At 34.2% G+C, this 12312-nt stretch overlaps 1 protein-coding gene across 11 annotated transcripts in view; it reads right to left on the reverse strand.

Annotated features, from left to right (window-relative positions):
• Positions 1-12312, reverse strand: part of LRRC7 (leucine rich repeat containing 7) — a 524922-nt gene that overhangs the window by 212907 nt on the left and 299703 nt on the right. Inside the window, exon 8 of one of the 11 annotated variants that reach the window (XM_078072933.1) lies at positions 567-1417. The exons of the other annotated variants lie outside the window; for them this stretch is intronic. Coding sequence (XP_077929059.1) covers positions 1411-1417 — 7 coding nt within the window. The 3' untranslated portion in view covers positions 567-1410. Of the gene's footprint in view, positions 1-566; positions 1418-12312 lie in introns of those variants that run through there. 11 annotated transcript variants of the gene reach the window in all.

The raw sequence follows: 12312 nt of genomic DNA on the forward strand, positions 1-12312 counted from the left end.
TACATACAGATCTTCATAAGTACTCATGAAAAAATCAGCATTCATACAATTTTAGCTAAAAATACTAACATACTTTCATATGTATATGTGCTTTTTACAAAGGGCTAGCATTTTAGGACATAATTTTATTATTTTATATATTTTGCATACTTAAAATATATTAAAACAGAATACAAATATTCAGAGAAGTGCATTTCAACTCTGTAGGGTAGGTTTTGCAAAAAATGGCAGTTTGTAATTTCCTAAATGGCAAAATGGAATAAAAACGAAACAAAACAAAACAAAAAAGGCAGAGCTATTAAGCTCAATGTATCCTGCTCATATGTGGTTAGAAAAGAACTTTCTAATTATATTTAATCAAGCAATAGTTACAATAGAATGAGTATAAATTCTTTGTATCTTGCTTTGTTCCAAAAAACAAGTTAAGATGTGGTGAAGGATAAATACGTCGTACTGCACCAAGATGAAGCCCTCTGTAAGTTGAGTTTCAAACTCTTCAAAATCCCACTAGGAAACTTATCCTACTTCTAAGTCATATGTTTAAAGAGTTAAAGTAAATGCACCCATTATGTTGACTCTTATTTATTTGCAAAACATCACTACAAAGACTCATTTTACATGCAAATTGCAATGCTATAAATCATTGAACTGCACAGATAAAGCCAATGTCGTTAATTAACAAATGTGTTTTATAGTTACAAAATTAACTGTTTCACATTAAATTACATAAAATTAAAAGATTCCAAAACCAATCAATCACTGGCTTTTCATATTTTGACTTGGGGCTATCTGGAAATAATCTTTCACTTTGCAAAATAAGTTCACAATGGAACATTTTTAGGAAGTATGGCAGAAAAACTGGGCAACCATACTCAGCCTTTGAAGATAACTGACTAGAGAAATTCTCCTATTTACTGCATTAGGATGACTTCTAAATGACGAATTATTCTGATCTACTCAAAAATACTTATACAAAAATTATATGCGACAGCAGCTTTATATTACAAATAATGAAATAAATTTGACAAAAATATGGGTAATGTTTTTCTGAGACCGGTAAAATTTTGTATTCATTGAAATTTAAGGCAACTGAACACACTTGTAAAAAAAAAAAAAAATCAGGTTTCTCTGTATTAGTCAGAAACGTCATTGTTAAACTTTAACAAAGACCAAACATTTTGCATAAATCTAAGGAGTAAGAAGGCAGCCCCCATCAGCAGGTAGCACACCAAAAATGTTTGGTTTCAATAATACAGTTTGGGAGAACTACCTCTACAAAGTCTATTCGTGCTGATGCTCCTGATGCTGCCATTTCTGGTGCCCGAAAAGCTGCTGCCTCCACATCCTCTGTTGTAGGTGTCACTCACTGTATAGTCTCAGGCGATTGGGCAAGGGGCACACTCTGGATCTTCAGATGCTAAGATGAGAAAAATCAATTTCAATGCCCAAAAGATGGAACTCCTAAGGCAGAAGGTGACTAAAATAATTACCAATTGGTCTACAGTAGAGGGAAGTGGAATGTTTGTTTGTTTTAATGCAATTCCATAGAAATAGATTTTAAACAAGATTTTTGTAAGAAGGTACAGCTCTAGGATTAAGAAGAATATCAGATAAGATAGAAACAAAATTAAACTGAGTGGAATTGGACCAGATAACTCAAAACATGCATACTTCCTGAAAGGAGAAAGCAAAACATTCACATAAAGATCATTGAGTGATATTTTCTCAAAAAATAACCTGTAAACTTTCATTTCCAAGATTATGTCTGCGCATTTAAATTAACTCTCTACAATAAGAAGCATTATTGATGCATGCCGTTTAAGGCAAAATACGAATGCACCCCCATCAGTATTTTACGCCGAATTTCAGCGTCCTTTTTTCTCTCTGCAAAGAACAGATTTTACTTATTTATTTTTTAAAATTTATCCATTCATCCCAGAGAGAGAGAGCGAGAGCATGTGTGAGTGAGAGTGGGGTTGGGGAGGGGCAGAGGGAAAGGGAAGGAGAGAGAGAATTCTCAGACTCCCTGCTCAGCTGGGAGTCCTACATGGAGCTCCATCGCATGACCCCATGACCCAGAGATCACAACCATGAAATCAGGACCTGAGCTGAAAATAAGAGTCAGATGCTCAACCGACTGAGCTACCCAGGGACTCCTGGACTTTATGCATGTCCTCTGTAACATAAAATTTTCTTTTCAAATATATCAGTTCCCATTATACATAGAATAATTCAGCTCAATCTGTATAGTGTTGAAAAAAGCTCTTATATGAGAAAATATCACTGAAAGAAACCAGTGAGAGATATATATGGAAGAAGACATGCTGTAGAGGACATTTTATAAAATGAATTTTGACTGGAAGAATGTTTTGGGTTGTAGAAAATAATCATTCCTCCCATTTTTTAAATTAAATATTTAAACAGCAGCTTTTGCCCACATGTTTTAATAAAAATATGTGTAATTTGTATCTTGAATCATATTTAAAAAAAGACCATTGACTTGAATGCAAAATGATAAATGCACATAATAGAACAAAATAATTTACAAAATATTTACCATCTCTGGAAACACAGCAGTAGCACAGATTAATATACCATGGCTATTTTGAATTAAATCAGTAAAGTAACCATCTTTTTTATTTAAAAAATGGCATTTTTATGACAGTCATTTATACAGCTTGTGCACCTGAATCCATTATATTTGTTATACTGTAAAGGGACAAATGATCACAAATTATAATGACAGATTCTTATCGAACATAATTTTTCAGCAGGAGCCATCCTGAATCAATTAATCATGCTATTACTCTGTTTTAATTTTGTTCTCCAGTTTTTCCAGAAAAGCCACTAATCACATTTCACTTAATGACTTATACATATTTTATTTACAATTTTTGATGTACTACATTTTTTCAAATTAATTAAATGCTTTACTAACATATAATGATTTAAAAATTGGATATGCTTAAAAAAAGCAAATTATGGCATCTCAGATAAATGCAATTATGGTTATACATAATATTAAATGATAATTGAATACCTTAGCTACAATAGAAATTTCTCTTTGCTCCATCTAAAGATACTTCTATATTTTCAATTAAAAAATAAAAATATAATTTTACATTACAATATTTTTACATACAACTGAATTTAGTGTACATTAATCTTAAAGCATTTTCACAGAAGGCAAGAAATAGAGTCCTCAAATCCATATAATTATTAACTATATTAGAAAAACTTGGCAAATGCTCTAAAAGTTGAACAATTCCAGGTTTATAATAGGTAGATTAGGAATGCACATAAACTATTTGAATAAAAATTACCTATCTGCATGTTTAATTGACAGGAAATACATACACAGATTCTTTGTGAGGATATTTTATCTCATAGATTTTTCTAGAATTTTAGTTTCATTTATTTATTTTTTGGCATAATATTAAGTAGTTATTTAAAAAGAGGTGTTTATTTACAAATTGACATAGCTATTTCACATCATATCTTAACTCTTCCAATGTATATTTATTAAGTCCATATTCTTAACTTTAGTGATATAAGGAAAATAACAGCATATGCAAATATTACAAAAGTATTATATTTTATATATTCTACTGTATCTTATAAATTAGATGTAGATAATACTATGTAGCTCAAGTTCAAGCTCAAGTTGATTGTGCACTTTGTGTACTTTTCTTGGATAATTTGAAATATGCAATTGGATACCTGTCAGACTCAAAACAATTAAATCTTAGTGTTTTGTCTCAGATCTCTCTGCCTTATCATTTGACCGTCTCAAAGGGCATATAGATTACTCAAGAATGAATTTGTCTAACAGAACAATAATATAGCAGTCAGTATTCTCATTCCACTATTAAGCCAGCCAAAATTCAACACCACTCGAAAGCTTAAAGTACTACAGCATACCATTTGCCTTTGAAGATAGGGCACAAGTACAAATCATTTTTTAAACATCAAAGGTGATCAATAGAGACATCTTTAGAATGGCAAGCAACATTTTATTCTTTAAATACATTGGATAAATTTTCCCAATCTATGTGTCATTTGCAGCATAAGTTTATTAAAACTCAAGGAATAAAGAATATGCTTTTACTACAAAATGTAGTCACTTGACGAATAAGAAAATTTAAACTGTATACATATTATTTGTATATGAAAGGTTGAACTAAATAAAATGCAATTGTGTGCAAGCTAAATCAACTCTTTTTGTTTTGTTTTGTTGTTTTAATTTTTAAAATTTAAATTCAATTAATTAACATATAATGTATTGTTAGTTTCAGAGGTAGAGGTCAGTGATTCATCAGTCTCATATAACACCCAGTGATCATTCAACTTTTGAGACTCCTTTGTTCTAAAATATACCTTATAACATTTCAAAATATTTTATTGATACACCAAGGTATTTCAAAAGAGTTTAATAAATAAGTGGAGGGGTGTTTTATCTATGGCCTCCAAGTCACTACAGAAGGTGTGTATTAAGAGCTATAAAAGGGAGGGAGTGACAGGATTTTGTTTGGGGAATTCAAGAAATAATATGAAGAGATGATCTATGATCTGAGTCTTTATTTTTCAATAGGTGACAGTGAAAAAGAAGACATTTCAGGCATAGGGAATTGCATGCATAAATATATTAAAACTTTAAAGCAAATAACTTACAAATGGTGAGATATTCTTTTATAAGGGAGCTTAATATGGAGAGAGTTGTTGGAATATGAAGCAATTTATCATATGTCCTTATACATTTATTTCTTTACCCCATTCTTTTTGTTCAACCTAAAAATATATTTCTTCACCTATTCAGGTCAAATTCTTACTTCTGCACTTGATCCCAGACCCTACCAACATTTTCTAGGAAGGATCTGGGTTCTTAAGTTTTCTCCTCTTTCTTCTTCAGTGCGGTTCTCTCTACTGGCTCCTTACCCTTGGGCTGTGTGCAATCTACGACTCTGCTACCTCCTCTCCTACCCATAACATATATACTTTATGCCTAGCTCAAGTTAACATTTATTTCTTGTTCACTGAACTCAAATTTATTGAGCAGCTACTTTGTGCCAGGCAATGTACTCAACAATAGAGAGCAAGATGAGTTGGTCTCTGTCTTTCTTTCTCCTTTTCTGAAAAAGGCAGTCTATCTTACTTCCTCACCAAACATTCAGTCATCAACCCACTGCTCTCCAGATTTATTGCCCCTCCGATTTAATGATACTGCCTTGCTCTTAGGGAGCTCTCAGTAGTGCTAGTAGTTAGTCATGCCAGTTTTGGTGACATAGAAAGCAATCTAGAAATGACTCCCACATCTGCTGCTGTCTGCTGACCTGAAACTACTTATTTGACTTCCGTTGAGTGATTATTTTCTTAATCTATAAAACAGACACAGTCACACTTATCTTAGTTTACTGAGCGAAGCTCAAGATGAAATACAATGCACACTTTATAGCTCTCTACCCAGTGCCTGGCACATAAAAGTTCAAGGAATTGTTGTTAGGTATCGGCATCCAAAAATCTTTCTGATTCCAAATCCAACTAACAGTTCTCAGTCTTTATCTTCTTTAGGAGCTCTTTGCTTTCTTTGCCTATAGATTATTCCCTTCATCAAAGCTTTTCCTTAAATTCTACGACAAGGCACTCTTCTACTTCATCTCGCATGTTAACATCTCCTTCATGAGCTCATTCTCTGCCTGTTCTGTAAATATTGGTTTTCTGTCCTAAGTCCATTGCTCTCATCAGTCAATACACAAGGATCTGCTCCCATAACATATGTACTAATGATGCCCAAATCTAGACTTCCAGCCCAATTTTCTTTGAGCTTCAGATTCCTATATTTAACTGTAATCTAGGTATAGAATTAAACCTTCCCAAATTGAATTCATTGTTTCCCCTTTAAACCAGCTGCTCTCTCTGGATTTTTTTTTAAACGTTCATTTACCTTCACTGATTTACATTAATTATTCTGCAGAACATGGTGATTTCTTACCTGGATTATTACAACAGCCTGTTAATCCATTCCCTCTTCCTGAAATCCATATTCCACATGGTTACCAAAGGAAATTTAATCACATCACCCCCTTATGAAATGAACAGTCTCCCTTGTCCTCTAAATTCGTATGTTGAAGTTTTATCCCTAAGACTTCAGAATGTGACTGTATTTGGAAATAAGGTCTTTAAAGAGATAATTAAGTTAAAATGAGGTCACTAGGGTGGACCTTAACCCAATACAACTCGTGTCTTTATAAGAAGAAGTGATTAGGATATAGATTCACAGAGGGAAGCCCATGTGAAGACACAGGCAAAAGACAGCTATCCACAAATCAAGGAGTGAGACCTCAGAATAAACCAATTCTGCTGGAACTTTGATTTTGGGTTGCTAGCGTTCAGAATTGTGAGAAAATAAATTTCTGTTGTTTAAGACACTCTGTAATACTTCATTATGGTAGCCCAGCAAATGAATATACTACCCTGTGTATATTTCCTTAACAGTTGTTCAAAGTACATGGGATCGAATCTCAACATAACAAGCCTCCATAGAGCTACCATACCTTCCTATTTAGTTTCCTTTCTGACCACCTTGTGTCATCACGCTATGCTTCAACAACCCTCCACTGATTGTAGTTCTCTGTACACGCTGTATTCTTTACCTTTGTACCTCTGCTACTACCTTCCTTTTCACCTGGCTGATTTCTACACAGTCCTCACCTTAGTCATTATTTTTCCAGGAAGCCATCCTTTACCCTAATTTGATTTTTAAGTAATGCACAAAGAAAAGTTGTAAAACATAGATACAAAGAAGAAGGGGGGAAATCACTATAACCTTTAACCCTAATATGATCATTATAACTCTTTAATGCTTTTCCTTCTAGCCAGTTATACAATTGAGATTTTTACACAATTGAGATTTTACTGTACAAGCAATTTCGCATTCCATGTTTATTTGATTTGATATTATTCTTTGAGCATTTTTCTATTATTTAAAAAACACATAATTTTAATGACTCTTATATATTTTACTATGTTGGTTTACCTTGATTAATCTAATCATTCTTCCACAACTAGAAATTCAGAAGTTTTCATTGATTGCCCATTGAATTTTATGTTATGATTCCCAAACTTTTAATTCTAGACTTCTCTCTGGGTCTTTGCATCTGTGCATCAGTTGGACTTCATTACCAGAGCATTTTACCAAAACGAAACTCAGTATTTCTACCTATTACCATTCCCACCTTTCCCATATCTCCCAAACTTCTTCTGTACCTGTTTATCACAGTAATTCACCAAAATCTCCCAAACTAGCAGCCAGTGGGTCATCCTGTTCTTTCTATCAGCCTTTCCTAGTTCAAATTCAATCATTTACTAAAGTGTTTTGACTCTGTCTCCTAAGTATATCTGTGTCTTTCCTCTTCACTCCACTGTCATTGATTTAAACTGGGTCACATGATCTCTAGGCAATTGAAATGGTCCCTAAATCGACCCCTCAGTCTACAGACTCTTCAATTCTATCTTCCTCAAATTTGCTTCATAACTTTCACCATAACTGTTAAAGTTGCAAATCTGATCATGTCACCCTATAGCTTAATTTTCTTCACTGAAAACCGTACTTTAACTGAGATGTTGAGTAAATAAGTGACTTATTTACTGAGATGTTGCCTTTTTTTATTTTACAAATATTTTGGAATTCCAAATGTGTTTTTTGCTTCCATGAGAATTAATTTTGAAAGGCTCTTAATGACTCTACTGACTTCAGATTTTGCTTGAGATTGACTTCAATAAATTGTCCTGCATGTGCCAAATTTAAAAACAAACAAATGAACCCATGTTCCAACCATTTCTATGGCACTGTAATAGGTGTTTTATATACACATACACACACATATATATATTATATATTTATATGTTATTCAGTCCTTTTTATAACCCTCTGAGGAAATCAGTTTGACTTTTCCATTTCATATGAGTGCTTCTTAAAGAACAACATTGTGACTGTTTACATAAATGACTGTGTGCCTGACTCCATCCTTAAACTGGGAACTTGGAAAAACATACTATAAAAACTAAAAACTGTTAAACAATTTAAATATCTTCACGGTAGGTTCAAGGTAGAAAGAATATTAGAAGAGAAAGAGGAGATGGAAAAATAAGGAACTTGTATAAAATCATAACCAGAACTGAAATAAAAATATTTTTTCATTTCTAAATTCCTTTGGCATGGAAACATATGATAATTCTGTGGAGTTCTCTATAACGGAGACTTTACTAAAGTAGTTTATTTAAACCAGTGTCCCAAAGGGCCTGAGAAAAAATGTGACTTAGTACTCCTACTGTGAGTTTAAATATATATATAAACTTCTTAAGGTTTAGTCAATTTGCAAATGTTGGAAAAACAATAAACATATTGCTAAAAACATTATTACCCTAAGAATAACTCATTAAATCACAAGCAGTAATCAATAGAAGTACACATTCATCATTTCAAACATGAAACTTAATGGAGCCTTGATGGTAAGCAATAATTACCAAAGAAGCACTACTGCAGAATTGATATTCAGCACTAACAAATTAATTTTGAAGCTAATTGAAAAGAAAATTTGCTTTGAACAACACCACTATATTGTTATAATTTTTTATTATTTTTTTAAGAATGTTCTGATGCATTCATTATATGGGACACTTAGTTCTATATATGTTCTTAAGGAAGGATTATAGTAAGAAGTTTTGTAAAAAAGAAATGGTAAGATAGCGGGAGGGGAAGAATGAAGGGGGAAATTGGAGGGGGAGACGAACCATGAGAGACTATGGACTCAATGAAACAAACTGAGGGTTCTAGAGGGGACGGAGGTGGGGGGATGGGTTAGCCTGGTGATGGGTATTAAAGAGGGCATGTATTGAATGGAGCACTGGGTGTTATACGCTAACAATGAATCATGGAACACTACATCAAAAACTAATGATGTAATGTATGGTGATTAACATAACATAATAAAAAAAAAAAAGAAAGAAAGAAAGAAATGGTAAGTAACCCTGAGAATCAATGAAAGTCTATGTCTCTGAGAAGTGTGGATGCCATCAGATCCTAACCTCTAAAACTTATTTAAATTTACTTAGGAAGAATGAAAAGATATACCTTTCTAATATCTAGCCTGCTGCTATGTGTCACACATTGCTGGTTCTCCATATTCTCTCCAGTTTTTGCTTCACTTTGTGAAAATTAATAAAGGGAAACCTCACTAAAATGGGGTAGGAAGGATAGAGGGGGAGGAAACAGGGGGGTACCACTTTTGACATCAATTATGGGAAGAACTGTCAATTACAAGACCCCAACAGAAGAATCATCAACTGGAAAGAATCATCAATTGCACTGCCCCTCTCCCTGGAAGGAAAGATGTACTTTGCAACTCCTATAAGAAACTGACTACCAGGGTGCCTGGTTGGCTCAGTCAGTTGAGTGTCCAGCTCTTGGTTTCAGCTCAGGTCATGATCTCATGGGTCGTAGTGAGATGGAGCCCCATGTTGGGCTCCACGCTCAGCAGGGAGTCTGGTTGAGGATTCTCACCCTCTGCCCCACCCCCATGCACACGTTCTCTCTTTCTCTCTCAAATAAATATATAAATCTTAAAAAAAAAAAGAAATTGACTACCATAATCACCCTGGACTTAGGCTTTTTGCTAATGGACTCATGCTCAAAACAACCCTTTCCAAATTCCCCCCTTTTCTCCATAAATAATATTCTTTGCCTTTGTTGGATTTGCCTATAGTTTCGCCACACTTGCAGTTCCTGAATTGAAATCCTCTGTTAATCTCAGATAAACCCATTTTTACTGGTAAAATTCTTGTTTTGTTTTGTTGTTTTGTTTTTCCTGGTTAACAATGTCCAGAACCTACAGTTGTCCCAGCTCTGGAAGAGCAGCTCTGTCTTCCTTGAAAAATCATATCTCCCATAAAAAAACATTTAACTTTAATAGAGAGGAAGTAAGGAAAACATTACACTTTCATTTTCTCCTATTATTTTCTTTTTTTTCAGAGGCAGTGACTCAAAAAATTATTTAAAACACAACAAATCTACTTTTTCTATTAGACTGGTCATCCACCTGGGCTCTTTCATTCCAAAATTTGAGGGTTAAAAATAATAATAGACCTAAAGCAAAAACATCTTGTTGAATTTAGCTTGGGTTTCATTCTTTTGCCATTTGAGAATTTGTTATCTTGACAACTACAAATCTACTCATGATGAAAAAGTTAGATGAAGTACATTTAGGCAAAGTTTTCCTTTCCAAACATTCTATCTACCACTAAATATTCTTTTCTACTTGGCAGTAACACCTAAGAGCTATGTCTTCACTCATTATTGCTGGTGAATCTAAAGTTATCCTGGTCACAGGCTGATTTTCTGGTCACTCTTGAAGCGACTGGTATTTTGTCAGTAGCTCTGTCTCTGTCATTTATATAAAGGGAACTCTCTTTGGTGACACTTATTCTGATGCTCTTGAGGACCTTAATTCCTTGGCTATTGGAATCTGGTGGCTATTAGTGTTGACTCCAAAAAGTTCACTATGGCTCCATTCCATCTGCTACTCTTAGTTCCTCGTTTGACAATTAGTGCCTGACACACTGCAGGTATTTAATGAGTATGTGCTGAATATTGGACAGATGTTTGGCAGGTGGTCAACTGACATCTCAACTAGGATCATAGGAGGTATGTAAGTACTTGCATTGGTGCTTAGGTAATCCTTTTCAGGTAAGGGAAGTTATTTTCTAAAGGTTTGTTGGGGCTAGAGTGGAAGTAGTTCCTCTCTGCTAGGATGTTTTCAGGAGAATAACTAGAATCACCTCATTTTTATACTTTTGGTCTATACTTATTCTGTCCCTTCTAACTGCAGCAAGTAACTCTGGTTGCAAACAGATCCTGAAAGATTCTCAAGAACCATCTTATCTTTGTGCCCTCATGTTCCTCTTCACTAGAAAAAATAGTCAACTTCCCTTGGACAGCAATGGTTGCCATATATTTATTAGCAAGTATCAGCCTGCACGTATTTTATTTATTAGACTAAATATTCAGGTTTCCCTAACATATGATATGGTATTTATTGCCTCAGGGATTCTGTGTATCCAGTTTACAAAGAGATTGTAATCACACCTTTTCTTTGGTTACAAAGTTCCTCACTGAAGACCAGAGGATGTTAATACCCTGTGTTGTAAGCAGTATTTATTTATTTTTTTCCACATTTTTTTTATTATGTTATGTTAATCACCATACATTAACATCATTAGTTTTTGATGTAGAGTTCCATGATTCATTGTTTGCGTATAACACCCAGTGCTCCAAGCAGTACGTGTCCTCTTTAATACCCATCACCAGGCTAACCCATCCCCCCATGCCCCTCCCCTCTAGAACCCTCAGTTTGTTTCATTGAGTCTATAGTCTCTCATGGTTCGTCTCCCCCTCCGATTTCCCCCCGTTCATTTTTCCCTTCCTGTATCTTCTTTTTTTTTTTTTTTTTAACATATAATGTGGTAGAAATCTTGCAAACTGCCTTTCAGTCTGATGATGTAATTTCCATGTTACCTTATCTCCCAACACTTCAAATACAGGGCTATAGATAGCTGATGTTCTTTTCTTAATATCAAAAAACATGGAATAAGATTAGTGAATAAATTACTGAGTGCTGCCTGCCATGGTACTTGGAAGATCCAAAATGGATTTCACTAGCCTTCTGGTCTGACCAGTAAGTTTTTTACACACATTCTTAATAGTATATGTTTGAAGCTGTGTTGAATGTCATCCCAGGCTTTTATTTTTAATTTTGTCAAATTAACCCATTCTTCTGTACAACTATCATTCTATTTATTCTACACACTTGTTACTGCTTTAGGTAGTGTAGAAAGAAATATGAAAGACATTCTGTCATAAAGGAAATCATAGGCCTGTGAGGGAAATAAGCAAGTAAATCAACAATTATAGTATAACAGGATACACACACACACACACACACACACATATATTTTTAAATTTTATTTCTTTTTGCTATGAGAGCACAGAAAAGGGATGGGCAGGACAGTCAGAGTGGGTTCAGAAAAGGATTTCTGTAGGAGCTTATCTCCACTGAGTTATAAAGGATGAGCAAATTAGTTAATCAAAGAGTAGGGAAAGATGTACTAGGCAGAAGAAATAATACACACAAAGGCCCAGAGATAACAGTGTATAATTCAAGATGACAGGATCATGGAGTGTGACGAGGGGGAAGAAGTGGTGATGAGATAAAAGCGAGATAGTTAAGAAGCAGGTCATGAAGAGCCATTATCTTAAAG

Source organism: Halichoerus grypus, chromosome 5, assembly GCF_964656455.1.
Source record: "Halichoerus grypus chromosome 5, mHalGry1.hap1.1, whole genome shotgun sequence".
NCBI lineage: Eukaryota > Metazoa > Chordata > Mammalia > Carnivora > Phocidae > Halichoerus > Halichoerus grypus.